This window comes from Martes martes (assembly GCF_963455335.1).
Source record: "Martes martes genome assembly, chromosome: 1".
In the NCBI taxonomy this organism is placed as follows: Eukaryota; Metazoa; Chordata; class Mammalia; order Carnivora; family Mustelidae; genus Martes; species Martes martes.
In genome coordinates this window covers 199257995-199278575 of record NC_137888.1, presented here as the reverse complement: position 1 = coordinate 199278575, position 20581 = coordinate 199257995, and the positions used below count along the sequence as shown (strand labels likewise).

At 49.7% G+C, this 20581-nt stretch overlaps 3 protein-coding genes across 5 annotated transcripts; all 3 read left to right on the top strand.

Moving 5' to 3' along the window:
• The first annotated feature begins 18 nt into the window (after positions 1-18).
• TMA7 (translation machinery associated 7 homolog) lies at positions 19-2076 on the top strand. The gene is made up of 4 exons (XM_080818194.1): positions 19-118; positions 198-253; positions 336-423; positions 1869-2076. Exons 1-4 carry the CDS (start codon positions 103-105, stop codon positions 1901-1903), a joined length of 195 nt encoding a protein of 64 aa, XP_080674320.1. The 5' UTR covers positions 19-102; the 3' UTR covers positions 1904-2076.
• A 2854-nt stretch (positions 2077-4930) lies between these two features.
• On the top strand, positions 4931-18405 carry ATRIP (ATR interacting protein). 3 transcript variants are annotated; one of them, XM_080812090.1, is made up of 14 exons: positions 4931-5301; positions 7586-7716; positions 8403-8573; positions 10180-10298; positions 11440-11597; positions 12419-12520; positions 12838-12967; positions 13194-13883; positions 16433-16569; positions 16733-16824; positions 17285-17365; positions 17570-17822; positions 18086-18122; positions 18226-18400. In XM_080812090.1, coding segments are annotated over exons 1-14 (2349 nt in total). In that variant the 5' UTR covers positions 4931-5054; the 3' UTR covers positions 18227-18400. The 3 variants fall into 3 exon arrangements, with proteins under 3 accessions (XP_080668216.1, XP_080668214.1, XP_080668215.1); XM_080812088.1 differs by lacking the exon at positions 18086-18122 and having other exon boundaries at positions 18226-18405; XM_080812089.1 differs by lacking the exon at positions 18086-18122 and having other exon boundaries at positions 16736-16824; positions 18226-18388.
• On the top strand, positions 18366-20442 carry TREX1 (three prime repair exonuclease 1). The gene is made up of 2 exons (XM_080812124.1): positions 18366-19029; positions 19347-20442. The coding sequence occupies exon 2, from the start codon at positions 19367-19369 to the stop codon at positions 20306-20308; it is 942 nt and encodes a 313-aa protein (XP_080668250.1). The 5' UTR covers positions 18366-19029; positions 19347-19366; the 3' UTR covers positions 20309-20442.
• The last annotated feature ends 139 nt before the right edge of the window (positions 20443-20581 follow it).

Here is a 20581-nt window from a genome sequence, read left to right as displayed (position 1 = left end):
CTAGGAGCCAATCAGAGGGCCCGCGTGGAAGTATAGGCGCAGGGGGAGGGAAGAGGAGCTCCGCTTCCGGTGGCAGGGTCTGGGGAAGGGGCGGCAGGCGCCATGTCCGGCCGCGAAGGTTAGTGTGCGGGGGTGCCAGGGCAGAGAGGGACAGGGCCCGGCGGGGACTGAACTGAGCATGCTTGTGTCGCCCACAGGTGGCAAGAAGAAGCCCCTGAAGCAGCCCAAGAAACAGGCCAAGGAGATGGACGAGGTGAGGGCGAGCGCGGAGGCGTGGGCGGGTGCGGAGGGACTGGGAAATTTGCCTGACGTGAACCCTGTCTGCCTCTCCCTAGGAAGATAAGGCATTCAAGCAGAAACAGAAGGAGGAGCAGAAGAAACTCGAGGAGCTAAAAGCGAAGGCCGCGGGGAAGGGCCCCCTGGGTAAGTGAGGGCCGAGTAGAGTGAGCTCCAGCGGGGCTAACACTCTGAGCATCAATCAGCCTGGTCCATTTCCTGCCTCATTGGTGAGGTCCTCGCGTCCCCTACGACGGACGGACCCCGCCAGGCTTCGATTCGCAGCAGCGGGAAGGGGAGGGAGCCCGACCAGCTTTGGAAATGAAATCCCTTTTCTTCCAGGCAGTTTGGTCTGTCTGTCGGGAAGCGGCAGAAATGGAAATACCGAAATTCATGTATCTTAGACACAAAATCGTAGAGTTGAATTTCCAAATATTGTCCTCTATTTCTTGCCCCAGATTCGTATTTCACTGCTTTTTTGCTTAAAACATTTCTTGACTTCACCGCTCATATTGTTAATTCTAGTAAATTCTTTTGCATCCTGAGTCTTCACTTTTGGGTGCACCTAAACATAGAGCTCAGGCTCCTTAATGAGTTACTGTGCTATATGCTCTTTTAATCTCATCCCCCACCATTCTGCCTCTTTTCATTATGTAGACAGAATTGCTTACATATCAAAAGATTTTTCAAGCCCAACAGCCCAAATACTTTTCTGTGCTTCTTAGATGCTGTTTACATTCATCAAACTAGTGAACCGTTTCTTCTATAGTTATTTGTGCCCTATGGGACCACTCAGCCACCCCGCTCCTGTGGAGGCTAGAATGGTGGGAGTGTTGTCCGGGGCTTTACAAGGCTTTTATCCCAGTGGATTTGGTTTGATTCACAGTGCTGAGGTTCTAGGTATTGAGATTCACTTTTGGATTGTGAGGTATTTTGTACTTTTCTTTAGTCTGTGATTGTGTATAGGGACAATGTCAGTCTTTAGTAAAATCCTATACTACTTGTTTTTCACTGAAGATCTCATTTTTTAAAGGTTCATTTTGTCAGACATTTAGGATCTTCATTACTGCGTTAGGCATATTTAATTTTGTAACTATCTCTCAAGTTAATCTACTGTGTGCCAAGTAGTCAAATGTAAATTGAATAAAATAAAGATATTGAGTAAACCACATCCCAGGATCATAATGTAGTAGTGTGTGATGTGGCAGTTGAGAATGTGGACTTGGACATCAGACTGCCCAAGGTGGAATCTTGGCTTTGTTGCAGACCAGCCTATATCTTTGAACAATACCTCCCTGAGATTTCATTATCTGGAAAATGGGTTGATGGGAGATGGGGATTAAATGAGCCAGTGTGTGAAATACTTAATAGTGTAGATCAAGACCAGTGCACAGCCATTATTTGTGCCCCTGCCTCATCCACATTCAAGTATTACCCCGCATAGACTGTTGGTAAAGCCCTGTGCATGCTTGTATCAAAAAGAATGCCCGGCACAAGAGCTGAGCCTTTCTAGGATCCATATCAGACCCCCAGCACTTCTACCATAAGGAGTATATTTTTTCCTTAGCTGAGACATTTTTTTCCTTTTGCAGCCACAGGTGGAATTAAGAAATCTGGCAAAAAGTAAGCTGTTCTTGTGCCCGAGGCAATGATGATCCTTAATTCCATTCCTGTTTAAACATCCGGATTCCCTGTCATAGCATCTGTTGCTACCTATAGCTGGAATGAAGTGTTGTCTTAGATCCTGTTGTACATTTAAGAATAAACTTTTGTAAAAAAAAATAAAATAATCATACAGTGGCTCATATTCTCTTTATTTTTTGTCACTCAGTCATTTCTGTGTTAGTTGTGAGGTCAGAGTGAACCTAGCCCAGAATCCTGCCAACATGTGCTCTTCAGTCTTGGTTCTATCCTGAACTCCGTGTCACCTGGAATTAAACCAATGCATTTGAAATGGTTATTGTTTTGTATTATTGTATGCCCGATGGAATATATTACATGAGGTTAATGAAAGAATTTGTACTTTGGGGAGGAGAAAAGTTCTCTTTCTATGAGGACATCCACATTGCCATTTGTTGTAATGGAATTACTCATCTTTCATGTCAGGTGTCCACTAAGTGCATGCTGCACGTGTACCAGAGGGCAATTCCTGTTGTCAAGGATCTTCTCTGTTACGGGAGAGGAGCAACATTAATACATACAATATGCATTATAAAGGGAATAAAACGGGAAAGGAGAAAGATTTTTTTTTTTTTTAAGATTTTATTTACTTATTTGACAGAGATCACAAGTAGTCAGGCAGACAGAGAGAGAGGAAGGGAAGCAGGCTCCCCGCTGAGCAGAGAGCCGATTCGGGGCTCGATCGCAGGACCCTGGAATCATGACCTGAGCTGAAGAGGCTTTAACCCACTGAGCCACCCAGGCGCCCCAGGAGAAAGATTTCTGAAAGTTCCTAAGAACTTAGCTTACTCTGAAGCCTCTAGATATGCATTTACACTAGGGCTTCAGAAAGGTCCTTCCTAGGTTCCCATGCCTTAAACCCCACATTTGACCCATCCACAAAATTAAATATGGCCCCTGCATACTTTCTCCAGTATCACCCCCCACACACACCCCATTCTAACCTAAAATCCCTCACCTGGGTTATTGCAGTCACATCCACATTTGTCTTCCTGCCCCCTACCCTTTCTCCCCTACAGTTTAACCTTCATTCAGGATGCAGAGTGTCCCTGCTAAACCACAAAGTTAATTCAGTGGCTTTTTAGGGCAAAATTGAGTCCCCACAATGACCAGTCGCATCTGGATGCCACTCCCTACCTTCTGACCATTCATCCCCTGATCATCTTGAGCCACAATGGTCTACATTGTAAGCAAGCTGACTCACTGTTTTTACCAACTCTTCCTTCTGCCTGTCACTTCTGTATACTGGAGACTGCCTCTCTTCCTTTAGAGAATTCAAACATCACAGTAGTGAGCTCTTCCCTTACCACTGTCTATAAAGTGGTGGTCCCAGTTGTCTGTTACCCTTTATTTTTTTCTCTCCAGGAGGAGTAAACTGGAGGAGGCAGAGGCTAAATGCATATATATTGAAACAATTCAGTGGCACAAGTTTGGATTTCCCCTCTAGGCTCTGGATATCACTGGAAATTATGCTAATAATGCTCATCTTTCTCTAATCGTCTGTTTTCAAGAAGGGCTCTAGAACTAGTCAGATTTTGCTAAGTCAGAACTGGAAAAGGTTTTTTTAATAGATTGAAGCCTGTTTTATGACTAAGGTACTTGACATTAATAAGGGGGGGGGGTCCCTCTTTGGTCTGCTTCTGGAAAGTTGCATCGCCAGCACACTTTGGACTTCTGGCATTCCCTGTGGGGCTGAGAACTCCCAAGATCCAGTGCTAGCACACTGGCAACCCCCAAGATCCAGCACACCACCACACTGCTGTCTACTACTCTGTTTGGTGGAACCTAATCCTTCCTGACAAACGAAGGACAATCCTATCTTCACAAGACCAGAGACCTGCCATAATTAAGACAAGTGTTCAACATTTGGGCCTACTGAGGGAACCTACTAGTTGTCTCAAAAACTAAACTCAGGTATTCAAGATCTTCTACACCCTGACAACCATCTCCCTTTCATTTACTGTTTCCATAAACATTCATAGGACACTTAAAAGCTAAGTTTGGCACTGAGTGTGCAAGGGTAGAGTCTTACCTCTGTTACTCTCTAACACCCTGTTCCTGCTAACTGTCCTGCACACTACTGCTCCCCAATAATATCCTGTCAGGTGCCCAAGTCCTGCTCCTCTTTAAAGGCTTAACCTTCTCTCTTTGCCACAGATAACACCTACCTGGCATTTGTATGGCCTCCATGTCGGTGTTGTATTCTCGTCTGAGACTTGTATGCCAGTCTCCTTGCTAAGTCAGTCACTTCCACTCAAACTGGAGGACAGCCCAGGTGCCACTTTCAAGGGGCCTTTCTTGACCTCCTGAGCCTCCTCGTTCATTTATGACCTGCGCTTAGGACAAAATCACTCAGGCGCTCTCAGATAAATGAAAGAATGTCAACGGCCTGAAGAGTTAGTTCCCACACTCTCCAAAACAGGCACACTTTTCTCAGGATCACCCCTTCTCCGTGACCTTTCTTCTCCAGACCTATCTCAAATACACACACTCAAAACATTAACTCTTCTCAAAGATACCTCCTCACAAAAGTTGTATTCATACTCCGTCCAACTCCACTCTCCCAGACGCCTCCTCAAGAGGACCTCTGGGTATGTGAGAGGTGAGTCCGGCGGGAGGAAAACAGCGAAGTCGTAGAGACCAAACCCCTGAACGCTGCCTGTCACGATTCACAAGTGTACGTGTGAATGTCAGGGCAGACTCCACCGCGGCTGCGCGGAGGGGGCGCAGAGCCACCGGCGCTGTAAGGCTGGTAAGGCTCGGCCCCGCCCCCTGGTAACGTGGACCTCGCAGCATACATCCCGCCGAAGATCCACGGAGACCCACGGAGACCCAGCCACCGGTACCAGAGCGCCCAGATGAGCTGGGCTGGAGGGCGGGACTCCATCGAGAAAGGCCCGCTCTCAGCGGAGCACGGCGACGCGTTCGGATTAGGTCATCCTTCCGCGCCCTCTGGCTGGCAGCCGATTGGCCCGTGGGCTCGGGGGCGTGGCCCTAGCGGCTGAGGCGAGCGGCGGCGCGCGGGCGGTTGGTCTGCGATCCTGCCTCGCGGCGACCAGGCCTTCCTCGGGTGCTCTCGGATAGTGGCCGGCGGAAGCATGGCTGGAACCCCCGCGCCGAGCAGCAGGAGGCGGAGCGGGCTCCCGGCGCCTGGCCCTGGCCCACCGCCCAGCACCGGGCACCCTCCGACCAAGCGAGCCCGGGGCTTCCCAGCGGCCGCCGTCCCGGACCCCGAAGACCCGTTCGGCGCGCATGGGGATTTCACTGCCGACGACCTGGAGGAACTCGACACCCTCGCGTCGCAGGCCCTGAGCCAGTGCCCGGCCGCTGCTCGGGACGTGTCCAGTGAGTGTGCTTCGGGGCCTTTCCCCCGGAGGGTGGTGCAGACCTCGCCAGACCTCCCTGATGGCTGTGGCTTTGGAACCCCACAGAGACCGCTGCCCCGGTGTCCTGCACCCACACTGCCCTCCTTAAAATATAGGAATGGCTTCATTTAAGCAGTGGTTGTACCTCAGAAGGTCTTTTGATTTCGGGGAGAAATGTATCAAGAATGTCAGACAGCCGATTTGAAATATAGAAAATTAGGTTAACATTTTAGTTTATAAAGTTTGGGCCACGAAGTTCTTGGTTCTAAGCAAAGATCCTTAGAACACGTCCACCACCACCAGAATCATACCTACACATGGGAACTCATTCTTGTGACAGGTTTGGGAGGCTCTAGATCTAATGAATACCACTGCGCACCCCCCCCAACCCCCACCCCGGCTTGGGCCGCAAGAACATAAGAGAGGGGCCTGGCCAGGGCAAGAGACGAAAGAGATTTATTCCTTTATACAACCAGTAAGTTGTACTAGGTGCCCAAAACCTTAGGAACTGCAACATACTTAGCAATTAGCAAAAGACAAAAAAACCTCCTTCCTTCAGAGCTTACATTTCTAGCTAGACAAAGGTATGAAGTCTTGTGGAGCCCACAGAAAGAGAAAAGTTTTGAGGGCACCTTGCATCTCTACTTGGATATCCCAGACATTAACCTCCTGGAAACCCTGTCATTCTCCACTATTGCCAGTGTGGCATTTGGCAGAGTGGACATTCAGAAAATGTTCATTAATGACTAAATATTCTGTACAACAGTGACTAGTACCTCTCTCCATCAGATGGCACAAGGCAACAGTTCCCTTTCCTTGACCATCTAATTCCTTTCCAAATCCTGTAACTTTACCTTCTTAATCCACCTCGGGAATCCATCCTTTTTGCATCATCTCTACAATCTCTCTGATCTACGTTACAATCACTCCTTGTGTCTGGACAGAAGGCAGAAGCAGACAGAAGATTGTCTGCTAAATTCTCCCTGTTTCCAGTCTCGACTCCCTGTAAGTCAGACTTTACACCACAGCCAGAGTGATCTTTGCAGAACTCAAATCTGGCTGTGTCTCACACAGATAAAAGTGAACATCCCTACTGAAGCCCTTTAATGACTTCCCACTGCCTCTGTTATAAAGATCAGAGTCCTGGGGTACCTGGGTGGCTCAGCTGGTTAAGCCTCTGACTCTTGATTTCAGCTCAGGGTCATGAGATTGAGCCCCACATAGGGCTCTGTGCTCAGCATGGAATCTGCTTGTCCCCCTCCCCCCGCTCCTCTCTACTTGCGCTCTCTCTCTCTCAAATAAATAAATAAATAAAATCTTTAAAAAAAAAAAAAAAAAAGAGGGACGCCTGGGTGGCTCGGTGGGTTAAAGCCTCTGCCTTCGGCTCAGGGCATGATCCCAGGGTCCTGGGATCCAGCCCTGCAGGGAGCCTACCTCCCCCTCTCTCTCTGCCTGCCTCTCTGCCTACTTGTGATCTCTGTCTGTCAAATAAATAAATAAATAAATCTTTAAAAAAAAAAAAAAGATCAAAGTTCTTAACATGGCCTGCAAGACTAGTATGGCCTGGCCCATTCCCACTCTTTCTGAGTTTAAGCTACACGACCTCCATTTCTTGAATTCTCCCTGCTTCCTTGCTGTTTCTTGTACACGGTGTTGTTTTCATCCATTTCCCCATTCCTCCTCATCTGCTTAAATTCTGCTCGTTCTTCAGCTCTGAGCTCAGTCATCACTTCCTTGGGAAGACTTCCAGTCATTCCTGTTGGATCAAATCCCCCTTGGATAGGCTTTCCTATATTTGTTCTTTTGTGCAGCTCTTATCACAGTTGTAATTTTGCATTTGTGTGAATATTTTTGAATGTTCTATAAGCTCTGTGAGTGTAAGGACTGGTTCCATTATGCTCACCACTGTACCTTTAGAGACTAGATTGTGCCAGGTGCTCAGTAGGTGTAGGTGTTGATGTAGATATAGGTGCTCAGTAAATATTGTTGAAAAACAGATCACCAACTTCTGATCAGTGAGGTCCCCACAACATGTTTTCAGCCTTCAGATGAGACTCTTAAAATTGGGGAGTGGGGGGAGTGGCAGGATCTGTTATTTCATAAGGATCATTTATGAGTTTGATTCCTGTTCTTAGGTTGGAAAATAACTATTGCTTACTAGAACTTTCTCTAATTTGCTTTCAAGAGTGATTCTTTTCAGCATTGACCGACAAAAGTGGGGAAATGTTGGATTCTGAAAAGTATATGGGAACTGTTTTTTACAGATGTTCATAAGGTCCCCAGATTAGATGGGATGTCAAAAACTCCTGCAGGGAAAAACAGAGAATTTGTTCCAGTTCAAGATAATTTTGAATTAGAGGTACTTCAGGCACAATACAAAGAACTTAAAGAAAAGGTAAGTGACTTAACTTGTGGTTCTTATAGCTAACTTAATCTCTTGTGCATGTGTTATCAAGCATTGTACAGTAAGATATGTAAATGCTTTAAAATAAGAGTTCAAGATTCAGCCCCACAAAATGGAGGAAGGCTGGGGAAAGTCAGAAAATTCAGACTGAAAGAAACTAAATCCTGAGATTCCTAACAACTAGGCAAGAAAGGAAACAGTGTACACCAAATCCAAAAAGAGTTACACACTTTCTGTCATAGCACTGAGACAAATTTATAGCATATGTCTTATACAGAGGATACATCATAATGTTTGCTATTTTCATTAGCAGTTTTACAAAACAGCAGACATCATTTATATGGCCATCTGTAGGTCCTTAGGAAAACTAGGAACATAGTGTGAAATTCTGGAACTGTGAAGTGTGTGACCCAGATTGTTTAATACTTTTAGAACCTACAGAATCTGATGTGTGAATGACAGTGTGTCCTTAAGCTAGCTTGTTGAATGTCAAGTGTTCCACGAATCAGCCTAGTGGACTGTGGCGACATCTATTTGGTATGGATATATTTGGGGACTTCTCGTCTGTAGAACGTGGTTTACATGTGCTTTTTCCATCTCCACAGCTATATGTTGAAACAAGTACATATGTAACTTACCCTGGTAAGCTTTTCACAAGATTGATTTGGGATTTACAGATGAAAGCAATGGAAGAAGAAGTCCTCATTAAAAATGGAGAAATAAAAATTTTACGGGACTCACTGCATCAGACAGAATCCATGCTAGAGGAACAGAGAAGATCACATTTCCTTCTTGAGCAAGAGAAAACTCAAGCACTTGGTGACAAAGAAAAGGAATTTTCCAAAAAGGTGACCTTTTTAATTTTTTTTCTTGTTCTGGACACAAGAACAAGTGTTTTTTGCCTGTTCACTGAGTTCTTTTAGAAGCAATGACCAAAGTGTCTTTAAATCTCCCAGGAGGATTTCAAAGGTTGTTTGTCTTAAATACTTTCTGCTATCAGTTAATTACATATACTTTTCTTCAGGCTCTGCATGTGGTTTGGAAAAGGACTTAGAAGAAACTGCTTTGCTGTGGTAGCTATGACAGTTGGTCTTGGCTGGAACAAATCAATAGCTTAGACTTTCCAGAAATAGGTTTAAGTAAGAGCTTTTTTGGCAGGTTAGAAACTCAACTGACCTAGCTTAGGTCAAAAGAAAACGTACTGACTTCCATAACTAAGTCTGGGAAAAAACAGATGTTTGGGGGCCTAGAATGACCCAAGCCTTGCCGCGACTTGTCTTTCCTATCTACTCTGTAGACAGGCTCCATCCTTATGGTAAAGGATATGTTCTCCAGCAGCTCTTGGGCCCATATTTCATAGCTCCAAAGCAGACTGGATACTTGCCCCCCGACCACCACCATCTCAAGGCTCTCATTGGTCTGACCTGAGTCAGGCACCTGTCCCTGACCTAGTCACTGCAACCACAGAGATGATAGCTCCTGTTTAAATCACACAGAGGTAGGGAAATGATTATTTATCGTGGGAGGGAGCTGCTGTTCCAGGGAGAAATTAGTAGGTGTCCTTACAGAATACTGTTTTCCTTCAGCACTTTCCAAGGCTTCAATCTCAAGGACCTGGGTCTTATTCTGCCATTCATTCAGCAAATTAGCAAACTTTAAAGGAGCACTAACCTGTGCCCCGCACTAACAGCAACAGTTGTCTCTCCATATGCATGATGGAAGAGCCAGGGAGTTGTAAGCAGACCAACCAGAGTTTGAATCCAGGCTTTCTCACATAGGAGTGGAGACCCCAGGGTAATGACTTAAGCTTTGTGACTCATTTCCATTATCTGTTTCAGGGAATAACTAGAAGGGTTGCTGTAAGACTTAAACAGCCCTGCACTTGCCGGGAGTGCTGTGACTGGTACTATACTTGGCACAGAGAGTGTGCCCAGGGAGTCACAGCAGTTACTCTTGGCTGTAAGCTGGAGCAGGTCTCCCCATACTGCATGGGGTTTTGGCAACATTTCCAAATCCTCTGCCCAGACTTTCAAGAAGACCTGGAATCGTACGCCACTATGTTCATCAAAAGGTTGACATGTCACTGTGAGATACGGCACCTTGCCAGGCTCTAGGCTGGGCAGTTCGTGTCCATCCTTCCTATTTAATCCCCCCAACCATGAAGCCAGGTATTTGTGATACAGATAAGTTAAGTTCAGAGAGGCTGAGTAAATGGTATTTGAACCCTCACAAACTACCTCGCAATAGTTTGGGTCAAAACATCTTTCTAGAATACCATGCTGACTTTCAGAAAGAAGGCTAAATAAAGCTTGATAGAAAGGACATCTGTGTCACATCAGACTTTCATACTTATTTTCATGGTTTGTTTTCCTTTATGAGCTTGAGATTTGAAGCCCAGAGATAATTTTGCATGTAAGATGGGGCCACCAGGAGTATGTTGCTTTTGCCTTCCAGCTCCAATCATTGCAGTCTGAACTCCAGTTTAAAGATGCGGAGATGAATGAATTAAGGACAAAGCTTCAAAGCAGCGAACGAGCAAATAAATTGGCTGCTCCCTCTATCCCCCATATCAGGTAACGATGGTGCTGGAGAGAGAGTGGTTTTGCATGGTTTATAGAAAGTATAAATAAGGTCAGGCTAATCTTGAATGAAGGCGATTTAAACTTTGCCATTTGAACACAGATCCTCTTTCCTAAAGGCCTTGAAGGTGGTTTAGATCAGGCTTGAAAGGTTTGGTGCATCACAGCATAAAGGCCTCACACTCCAGGAGGGCGTCCTCTCTGTAGGCCTTTATACTCAGGACTAAAGAAGGCTGGAAAGATGCTCTCTGAACTTTTGGGGTGGGCCAGTCTTCATTTTTTATGTAATTTGTTTCAAATAACCGATCTTGCCCCATGTATAAGCGTATTTCAGTCCCAACCACTTGGATATTTTTTTTTCTCATTTGCTGCCCTGGGACCTTTGTCCAGCCGTCCCGCCTTTGCTGCAGATGTGATCAGCTTGTTAATGGTCTTGTCCTGCCCCCTGCCTGCCAGAGAAGTCTGGCACACTGTTGCTACCAGCCTTGAAATTTGAACAGTATGGGTCAGGGTGTCTTTTTCTGGTATTGAACATTCTGCTGTCTTTGCTCATAATGGGCAGCGTGTGAAATTGAACTCTCCTTGCCTTGCCTAGTCCAGGTCAGACAGGAGAGCAGAGGGGTCCATCCTCACCTCTTCACACATCTCTGACAGAAGGGTCCTGGCGTTGTTTGATGTGCTCAGAGGGTTAAAACTGCTTCTCTAACACCAAGACCCTGGCACTGAAGAACTGGCTCGGTGTTCAAGTTGCAGGACACGACATGCCTTTTAATCAGCGCTCTTTCTACTGAAAATCTCTGAATTCAGCCCCTGGGGACTATTGAATAAGAGGTTGTTCCACATTAAAAAGATATTTGGGTGGAATTGGAAACAGTACTAGAATTAAGGCCAGTATTTTGGGGTGATTAGAAGAAAATGGAGATGAAAGAGGTTTTCAATAATTTGGAACAAAATACCTTGAATTTTGCACTGCAATCCTGATAAAGAATGACAAATATAAAATAGATAAAACCTTTGGTCAAAGCACCTAGATGCAAAAAGTTTAACACGTGAATAAGTTAGAAGTTTTATAACCAGGTATTTTAAGTGGTTTTAGCAGAATCATTACTTTGCTTTCATAGTTAACTTTTTCCAGTCCTAGGAAAAGCCCTTCTGTGGCTGTAAAGCCAGAAGCATGTTCTCCACAGTTTGGAAAACCATCTTTCCCTACAAAGGAGTCTTTTAGTGCTAACATGTCCCTTCCCCACCCCTTCCAGACAGAGCCAGGATACAACTCCCTGGTGGGCAGAGAGGGTAAGTCAGTCTGTCTCTCATCCATCGCTGTGTAACGAGCTATTCAAACTTGTGGCTTAAAACAACAAGGAGCATTTCTCCTGGTTCTGTGGAACAAGAGTGCTGACAGAGCACAGTGGGGATGGTTTGTCTCTGTGGAGACGGCAGTCACTGAAGGCTTGTCTGGGCTGGAGGATCTCTTTCAAAGTAGCTCACTCACATGACTGGCAGCGGAGTTCTCCACATGTGGGCCTCTCTACAGAGCTACTTGGATGACCTCATAACCTGGTGGACGGCTTCCTCTAGAGCTAACCGACCAGAGAGAGCCGGGTGGAAGCCAGCCCTTTTATGGCCTAGCCGCAGAAGTCCCATAGCATCACTTCTGCCACATTCTGTTTGTTAGAAGCCGTGTTCAAGGGAAAGGAAACTAGGCCGCACCTTTTGAAGAGAAGTGACTCTAGAATTTGCAGGCGTATTTTAAAACCTCACCACTCAACATCCCAGAAACATAGCCAGTATAAAGGAACTTTCCTTTCCTTGTATGAGTTTCTGTTTTCCATGAGAAAGGCAAAAATCTGAAGGTTATTGAGTTGCTCTGGCTCTTTTTTTAATCCAAGGTTGAGGAGGTGGAACAGTTTCTGTTTTAAACTCATGATGGGTCTCCTGGCTGGTCTGGTGCATAGAGCACGCAACTCCTGATCTTAGAGTTATGGGTTTGAGCCCCACATTAAGGGTAGAATTTACTTAAAAAAAAAAAAAAAAAGTTTAAAAACTCATTATGTTCAGGAGTTTCTGATATGCCTCTGCTTTCACGCTCAAGTTTTGATTCACATTTTATCTAGTTGTAGAGAATAAGAGCCACAGTCTGGGAGGTGACTCCATAAAGCAAGAAGAATCCCAGAAAAGTCTTATTGACAGCTGGATGCAGAGATCAAACACTGAAGGTACCAGAACACCCGCCCCTCGTGCAGGAGGCCGGCACAGCTCCGGTTGTCTTTGAATTGTCTTTGAGAACCAGCACCCCAGGCAGTCCTTCAGAGGGTCCAGGGGAGTGGTAGTCTGTGACTTAACCAGAAGACTGTAAACTAGAAGGGGCCAAAGCAGATGTGTTCCAGAGCCCTCAGCACCCACAGGGATCTCAGTGGAGCTGAAGAGCAGCTTAGAGGACAGTTAGTGTCCAAGGAACCTTCACTTTTCCTTCTGAAGCCTTAGAAAAGGCCTCCCTTGTCAGAACCTTCTAGAATTACCGTGTCTTCTGCAGGTTCCATTTTGATAAACCTTCTCCTGAAGCAGCCTTTGATCCCAGGGTCATCCCTAGGTCTGTGCCACCTCCTGAGCAGTTGTTCCGAGGCTCCTACGAGTACCCTACTGCAGCCTCCAGGGTTTGGCAGGTAAGCCTCAGACTCCTAAAAAGCTCATTTAGGAAGGAGTTCCCAGGAAGCAAGTCCCTTTCTGGTCCTGGCCAGCCTGGGAGGTCTATGTGCCCATGGCAGGGGTGGGCGTAGGAGGGTGGGGTACAGTCTGGGAAGCTAGAGAAATTTGGCAGGCAGGTTGACTGAAGCCCTTGACCTGTCTCCCATCTCATGCTTGTGTGTTTTCTTCTGTATTTACTGCTAGTACCTTGACTGGGATTTCAAGCCTGAGGACCACAGGTTCTCGTGATGGGTCATTTCCTCTCTTGGCCCTGAGAGAAGCACAGAACCTGGCACTCACTGGACTGAATCTCGTTGCCCGGGATGAAGGCTCCTGTGATGGAGACCCAACAGAGGGCGGCAGAAGGGCCTTCCCACTCTGCCAGCTTCCTGGAGCTGTGCATCTCCTCCCCCTGGTACAGTTCTTTATCAGCTTACACTGCCAGGCTCTGCAAGATTTGGCAGGAGCCAAGAGAAGTGGAGCGCCTGGGGACTCACCGACACATTCCTCCTGTGTGAGCTCTGGGGGAGAGGCCAGCCTCGAGGACTCCCTTTGTAACTTGGAAGGCTTCTCTGTGGCATCCCTTAGCGTTCTTCAGCACCTGGTGTGCCACAGCGGAGCGGTCGTCCACCAATTACTGTCCGACGCAAGGGTGGATTCTGCTGCTACGAAAGGAAACCAGAGCCTGGTTCACAGACAAGATCATGCTGATGTGTCCTCAGCCCCAAAGGCGCTTGCCAGTGACCAAGGCCAGCATCCAGTACTGAAGATGCTTCTTTACCTGTTGACTTTCTCTTCTTCAGCAACAGGTCACCTTCAAGCCAGTGTCCTGAGCCAGTGTCTTACGATTTTGGTGAAATTAGCTGAAAATGCTTCCTTTGATTTCCTGCCCAGGTATAACACAGTATGGGGTCATGATTCTTTGTGGGTCTTACCTGACCTCTTGAGGTCTATCCCATGGCCCTTATACTTTGCCCAATCTTGACTTTTCTATACTTCTCAGTGCTAAGCCTTGGTTTCATGTTCTGAGGCTTCGTTCAAGGAGTTCTGAAGTAATGGAAAGTGGGGCCAGGTGGTAGGAGAACCAAGAAAGTGATTTAGGAGAACCAAGGAAGTGATTTATTTGGCTTAATTCTGCCTCTGTACAGCAGGTAAGCAAAAGACACATGTGATGAAGGAAGGCCTTTAGCCGCTATGGAAAATTATCCAGTCCCCAGGACAGACAAAGGCTGAAACAAGAGCCTTGAACCTGGGCCATGGATCAGGTGAAGACCACGAATCATACCACATTTAAGTTTGGTGGGGTTCCCTAAGGAAGCAGAGGGTGTGGGGTAGGTCTGTAGCCTGTAAGCTGACCTTGCTGGGAATCTGCCCATCATCACCGTGCCCCACTCTGGCACAAGTCATAGGTTACCTGCTCCTCTTAAGGTTTGTGGGAAGTGGTTGTATAGTGAACCTAGCTTGTGAACACTGTAGTCATAATCCTAACTTGGGGTTCCAGAGCCTTAAGATTGGGAGGAACTGTAAACACCATTCAGCTCATCCCCCATGCGATAATCCGATCTCCCCCTCAGCACGCCACCAAGAAGGCAGTTCCTATTGGGAGTAACTCTACTGGCTGCACTTACCTTAAGCTTTTAGTCTCTGTGCTTAGCATACTTGCCTCCTAAAAACACTTCTGGATCCTGCTTTCCATTAGAGGATATTCTGGCTGGTCTGGTCCATGCTAACGGTAGTCCTCAGAGCTGTGGGCAGCATGGTGGGTTCAGAACCGTCACCCACATGTCTGGCACAGAGCTAGCTCATAGGGGCTGGTTGCTTGTTTCATAGGTATGAATGAATGCCAGGAACCACTTCTTACCAGTCCTCTTGGTAGATAGACCATCATTCTATCCCTGTTGAGCTTGTCCACAAGAACATGACAAAACAGCTAGTCAGGGGATGCTTACTATAGGCCAGACAGGTACCTTCTGTTCACTAGCTCAGGGGACACCTCAGAGCCCTGCATCCCTACACCTAGCTGTAAGCACATGAATATGAATGAAGAGAGCATGCTGGGCAAGCTCCTTGACTTGCCCTTGGTCATGATCTGACACCACCTCCCACTTGGTGCTTCTTGGTGTCAGAATTCCTACATCCTTGCAGGCCGAACCCCACTACCACGCAGCTTCCTGTTCACCTTGGCATGAAAGCGAAGGACATGTGCCACTAAGGCTCTAACACAGTGTGCAGGGCAACACAAGTAGCCAGGCAGACAGCGGTCTCATAAAGGACACTTTTGCCCTAACCCTAACCCTCAGACCCATGTCTACCTACTATATCTTGTGTAGCCATAGGTCATTCCCAGTTACTGGGTCATTCCTGGGTACTGGGATGGCAGCGGCTTTTGAGCAAAGAGGTCTCATCCCCAGCTCCAAATAGAACAAGACTATTCTCTCTTGTATGTTTGGGGGCTCTGAAAAAATTTTTTTAAAAGAACGCTGATGCTATCCAAAAATAATTTGGAAACCACTGTGTCGTATATGAAGATGGATTTTTCCTGCAGATAGTTTCAGGGACTTTACATGAGGACTAGAGACCACTTCTAATGATGAAACTGAGTAACAACCAGGTTAAATCCCAGTTTCCCACAAAGTTCCATGCTCCCTGGCGACTGAAAACATGCAGCTTATCCACCGAACAGGATCTGCTCTGAAATGATTTCACCCCAAATAGTGGGAACTTGCTTCCTGGTTGGCATACTGAGAAATATTCTTAACCCTCAGTGGTGTGTGGTGAGACACTGCAGATGCATGATGCATGAAGGGGGACACATAGAAGTGCCCCTTCTCCCCACCCACAAGGTTGTGTGGGTTGAGCAAATGATGGTTGTCTTGGGACTTAGTTCCTAGTTCCCTGTGCCCGAGAGACCTGGGGGAGAGTATGCCCAGAGCCCCTCACCTGTGCACCCTCCAAAGGGGCACCTGCTCCTGTCTGGTGACAAAGGATCTGGTGTTTTCAAAAATGGTCTGCTCAGCAAGTGATATAAAATCCAGCCCTAGCCAAGTCTGCATTTGTCACTTCTAGAACCTGGCCACTCCTTGGGTAGTGGGCTTGTAACATTCACACTCAAATGAAGGTAGGAAAGCTCCAGGAGCAGTGTGGAAGCCAGGCACCCCAGGTACAGGGAAGCAGCCCCCATCTACAGGTGGCACTAGGCCCGGTTAGGGCCTGTCCTCTCTAAGCCACAGCATTATGGCAGTGGAGGCTAGTACCCACTGGTTCACAGGAAGTGGATGTCCTAGCAAGCAGGTGGTGCTTGGCCAGCACTTGAACCCAGGTCTGAACCACAGTTCCTCCTCGCATCGCCTGCTCAAAATGTCCCATTCCCTCTGGTGAAGAATGAGGGTGAGTTGTGGGATGGGGTTATCAGTGTCCCCTCTCTCTGGGCCCCTGTGCTGTAGGTTCCAGTGTGTGTTCCGTGTGCTGCCACAGTGCCTCAGCCCTGAGAGCCCCCTGCCCAGCGTGCTGCTGACTGTCAAGCTCCTCTCCCTCCTGGCGGACCATGAGAAACTGGTGCCCCAGCTCTGTTCCCGCTCAGGTAGAGCAGGGCAGGGAGGGGGCGGGGGGTAGTGCCACTGCAGGCTGGCAGCGAGGGTGGGAGCAGGGACAGGTTGGAGGCCTCCTGATGGCTTCTGCAGCTTGTGCCCTGGGATCTGGGTAAGAAGGGGGACCCTGAGTGAGAGGTGGGGTGTCCTTTTCAGAAGGCTGTCTCCTCCTGCTGCTCTACATGTACATCACATCAAGGCCTGACAAAGTGGCCTCGGACACACAGTGGCTTCAGCTAGAACAAGAGGTAAAAACTCCAGAGCCCCTTCTGTGACCTGCTTACCACCCCCGCCCCCGCCCTGCCACCTCAGGGCCTCTGTTCCTCCTTCTTCTGGGGGGAACAGAGCTTTCATTCATTTTGGCAACAAGAGTTTACGTAGCTGCTAACAAGGGGAACTCAGTTTGGGGGCTCCACACTACACAAGCAATAAAGGTGGACCCCAGGGTGTCCTGGAACTTGTCAGAGTGGCCTGAGAACTGGTCCCACCCTGGCTTTGGGGCCTGGAGGCAGGTGGGTCTCTGGTGAGACACAGGTATTGTCCCTGAGTCTAGCCTGGGAAGGTCCCACAGGACCATTTCTTGGACCCCATTGTACAGACAGGCAGTTGCTAAGGCAACTGGAGCACTTGTAGGAGAAGCCTTAGAAAGCCCTCACTATGATCAGGGTCTCATTCTACCACAGATGGAACAGTCTGTTCTTGTTCTAGGCTGTGTGGCTCCTGGCTAAGCTTGGTGTGCAGAGCCCCTCCTCCCCAGTCACTGGCTCTAACTGCCAGTGCAACGTGGAGGTGAGTGCACGGGGGCCAGCAGCCTGGCAGCTCAGTCAGGGGGTGAGGCGACCCTATGCAGGGGCCCCCTGCCCCTTCTAAACCTCATGCCCCCACTCAGAACCCTCCTCACCTGGCGTGGCTAGGAAGGGTACTGTCCAGCTGAGCAGGTTAGTAGGGTACAGGAACCCTGAGACCCGGCCTCAGTCTTTGTCCTCTCTACAGGCGGTCCGAGCACTCACGGTGATGCTGCACAGACAGTGGCTGACAGTGCGGAGGGCCGGGGGGCCACCGAGGACGGACCAGCAGAAGCGGACGGTGCGGTGCCTGCGGGACACGGTGCTGCTGCTGCATGGCCTGTCCCAGAAGGACAAGCTCTTCACTGTGCACTGCGTGGAGGTCCTGCATCAGTATGACCAGGTGATGCCAGGGGTCAGCATGCTGATTCGAGGGCTTCCTGACGTGGCAGACTGTGAAGGTAAGCCAGCAAGAGGACCCCTCTCTGTCCAGCCCACATGCGGTATTTCCCTGAAGTTCAAGGACAGGTCAGATTTCCTGGCCTTAAGTCAGCAGGCTTCCTTCCGGCCTTTGCTGGCGCTGGGGTCCTACTTGCCTTACTGCTCTGGCTCCTCTCTGAGCATAGCAGGCTGCCTTTGCTTGTATCTGTCAAGTTGGCCTGGCAGCCATGGTTTTTCCAGAAGCATCCCTGTCTGAATTGCCTTTGTATCACTTTGCTTGCAGTAGCTGAGGGAGCAAGGCCTGGGCGTGGAAGGGACTGGTTAGTTCCCACGGGCGTGGGGGAGGAGCGGTGGGTCTTCCCCCTCGCCCCTGTGCCCAGCACCTCTGGGCCTGCACCGTAGAACCCTGTTCTCTCTGCTCAGAGGCAGCCCTGGATGACCTCTGCGCCACCGAAACCGATGTGGATGACCCTGAGATGGACTGCAGCTGAGGCCGCTGAACATTGAGCCACACGGTGGCACCAGAACCACTATTTTCCCCTCCGCTTCATCAGATTAAAAGCAGTGAAGGGCTGTTTGAGAACTCACCAGCCTTGTGATGTTTCCTGAGTCTGACCTGTGTCGCTGAGTGGGAGGGATGGAGCAGGAGCCAGACCCAGGGAAGGCTGATATCCCTCCTAAGCCTGGCTGGAGTTGAGACCTGTCCCCATGGTAACGAATCTGCCCTGAGGAAGGAGCCCGGCCCTGCGCAGCCTGTGGAATTGTCCTGAGTCATCGCTTTGGGCTGAGGCCATGGGAAGAAACCATTGTGCGGCAAGGCAGGAGGCAGCCGGGAGCTGGGGCCTACACCAGGGAGACCTGAGAAAGTGGGGCCAAGGGGAGGTGCACGGTGGCCGCAGCTGGGGTCCCTGGCTGGCTAGAGTCCTGCTGCTAGGCTTCCCCAAAGGGCTGGGCACCACGGCCCTTGTCCTGCCAACTGGCTTTCATGGCGTGAGGGCTCTGATGCATTGTGCCAGCCAGCAGGCCCACAGCTGTAGTTCGGAGGCCTCTGTGGAGTCATGAGGGGGGTAGTGCTTGGGGAGGGACAGACCTGGCCGGCTGACAAACAAGGCGGGCCCCATTCAGGACAGCCCATAGGCGGGCTCACACTAAGTTTCACTTCCCGCCACTAACTGCCGGCAGCAAGAACCAGCCAGACCCCGAATCATTGCTGCTGCCTGCTGCTCGGTAAGTGAGGACCCCCATGGGGTTGGGGCAGGGTGGGAAAGCCTCACGGCCAACCTAGGCCCAGACTAGGTGGGTGCTAGGGGAGGAGCCTAGCCTTCCCCCAAGACAGTGGAGTCGGTTTCCCACTAAGGAAGCTACACCACCCTCTCTGGCTTCCTGCCCTGGAAATAGGTCAGGTCCTAGAGCTCACCGACAGTGTGACAGTGCAGGTCTTTGCGGAGAAGGCCAGAGATGTACTGAGGTGCCCCACCCCACCTGCCTCAGCTCTTCCCACTGGGGCACTCATACACCGACTCCCCACCCCTGCTCCTCCCCAGGCTCCTGGCAGGTACCCAGCATGGGCTCACAGGCCCCAGCCCTGGGACCCGTGCAGACCCTCATTTTCTTGGACCTGGAGGCCACTGGCCTGCCTTCCTCCCAGCCCAAGGTCACGGAGCTGTGCCTGCTGGCTGTCCACAGATGTGCCCTGGAGAGCTCACCCCCTACTCAGGGGCCTCCCACAGTGCCCCCACCACCCCGGGTGCTGGACAAGCTCTCTCTGTGCGTAGCTCCAGGGAAGGCCTGCAGCCCAGAAGCTAGCAAGATCACAGGCCTAAGCACAGATGTACTGGCAGCACACGGGCGACTGTGCTTCGATGCCGACCTGGCCGGCCTGCTCCGAGCCTTCCTGCAGCGCCAGCCACAGCCCTGGTGCCTCGTGGCACACAACGGCGACCGCTACGACTTCCCCTTGCTCCAGGCGGAGCTGGCTGTACTAGGCCTTGCCAGTGTTCTGGACGGTGCCCTCTGTGTGGATAGCATTGCTGCCCTGAAGGCCCTGGAGCGTGCTGCCAGCCCCTCAGAGCATGGTCCACGGAAGAGCTACAGTCTGGGCAGTGTCTACACACGCCTGTATGGCCAGGCCCCCCCGGACTCCCACATGGCCGAGAGTGACGTCCTTGCCCTGCTCAGCATCTGTCAGTGGAGGCCGCGGGCCCTGCTCCAGTGGGTGGATGCACACGCCAGGCCGTTCAGCACCGTCAAGCCCATGTACGGGGTCACAGCCTCTGCTGGAACCAACCCAAGGCCATCTGCCACCACGGCCACTAAAGCCCTGGCGAGAGCCAGGGACACTAGTGCCAACCTGGGCGGGGGCAGGAAGCCCAAGGCCGTTCCTCCAGTGGAGGGCCCTGGAGCCTCACCCAAGGAGGGAATGCTGGCCCCACTGGGCCTGCTGGCCTTCCTCACCTTGGCACTAGCCATGCTGTATGGGCTCTCCTTGGCCGCACCTGGGCAGTAGGCCAAGAGGAAAGTCTGACCAATAAAGACCCCCTCCCCTCCAGCACCGAGTAGCCACTCACCTCTACCCTCCTTGGCAGCCTTAGAGGAGCCACCTGTACCTCTGCCCACACTCAGGGACCTGGGGAGGGGGACACAGAGGATGGCACAGTCCATCCTTCACCCTCCCTAGCAAGATGGTCAGACGTCTGAGCCCAGGAAAGCACGGAAATCCAAGAGTTGCATGAAGATGGGACATGGCCTAATGCCCACTCCCAGCACCCAGGCTCTGAAG

Excerpts from the sequence above, each read along its gene's own strand:
- TMA7 (XM_080818194.1), top strand. Across the intron at positions 254-335 it reads AGGCCAAGGAGATGGACGAG|GAAGATAAGGCATTCAAGCA; the intron begins GTGAGGGCGAGC and ends GCCTCTCCCTAG. Across the intron at positions 424-1,868 it reads CGCGGGGAAGGGCCCCCTGG|CCACAGGTGGAATTAAGAAA; the intron begins GTAAGTGAGGGC and ends TTCCTTTTGCAG.
- ATRIP (XM_080812088.1), top strand. The coding sequence starts at position 5,055 with ATGGCTGGAACCCCCGCGCCGAGCAGCAGGAGGCGGAGCGGGCTCCCG. Across the intron at positions 12,968-13,193 it reads CAGCCTCCAGGGTTTGGCAG|TACCTTGACTGGGATTTCAA; the intron begins GTAAGCCTCAGA and ends ATTTACTGCTAG. Across the intron at positions 13,884-16,432 it reads TCCTTTGATTTCCTGCCCAG|GTTCCAGTGTGTGTTCCGTG; the intron begins GTATAACACAGT and ends CCTGTGCTGTAG.
- TREX1 (XM_080812124.1), top strand. The coding sequence starts at position 19,367 with ATGGGCTCACAGGCCCCAGCCCTGGGACCCGTGCAGACCCTCATTTTC.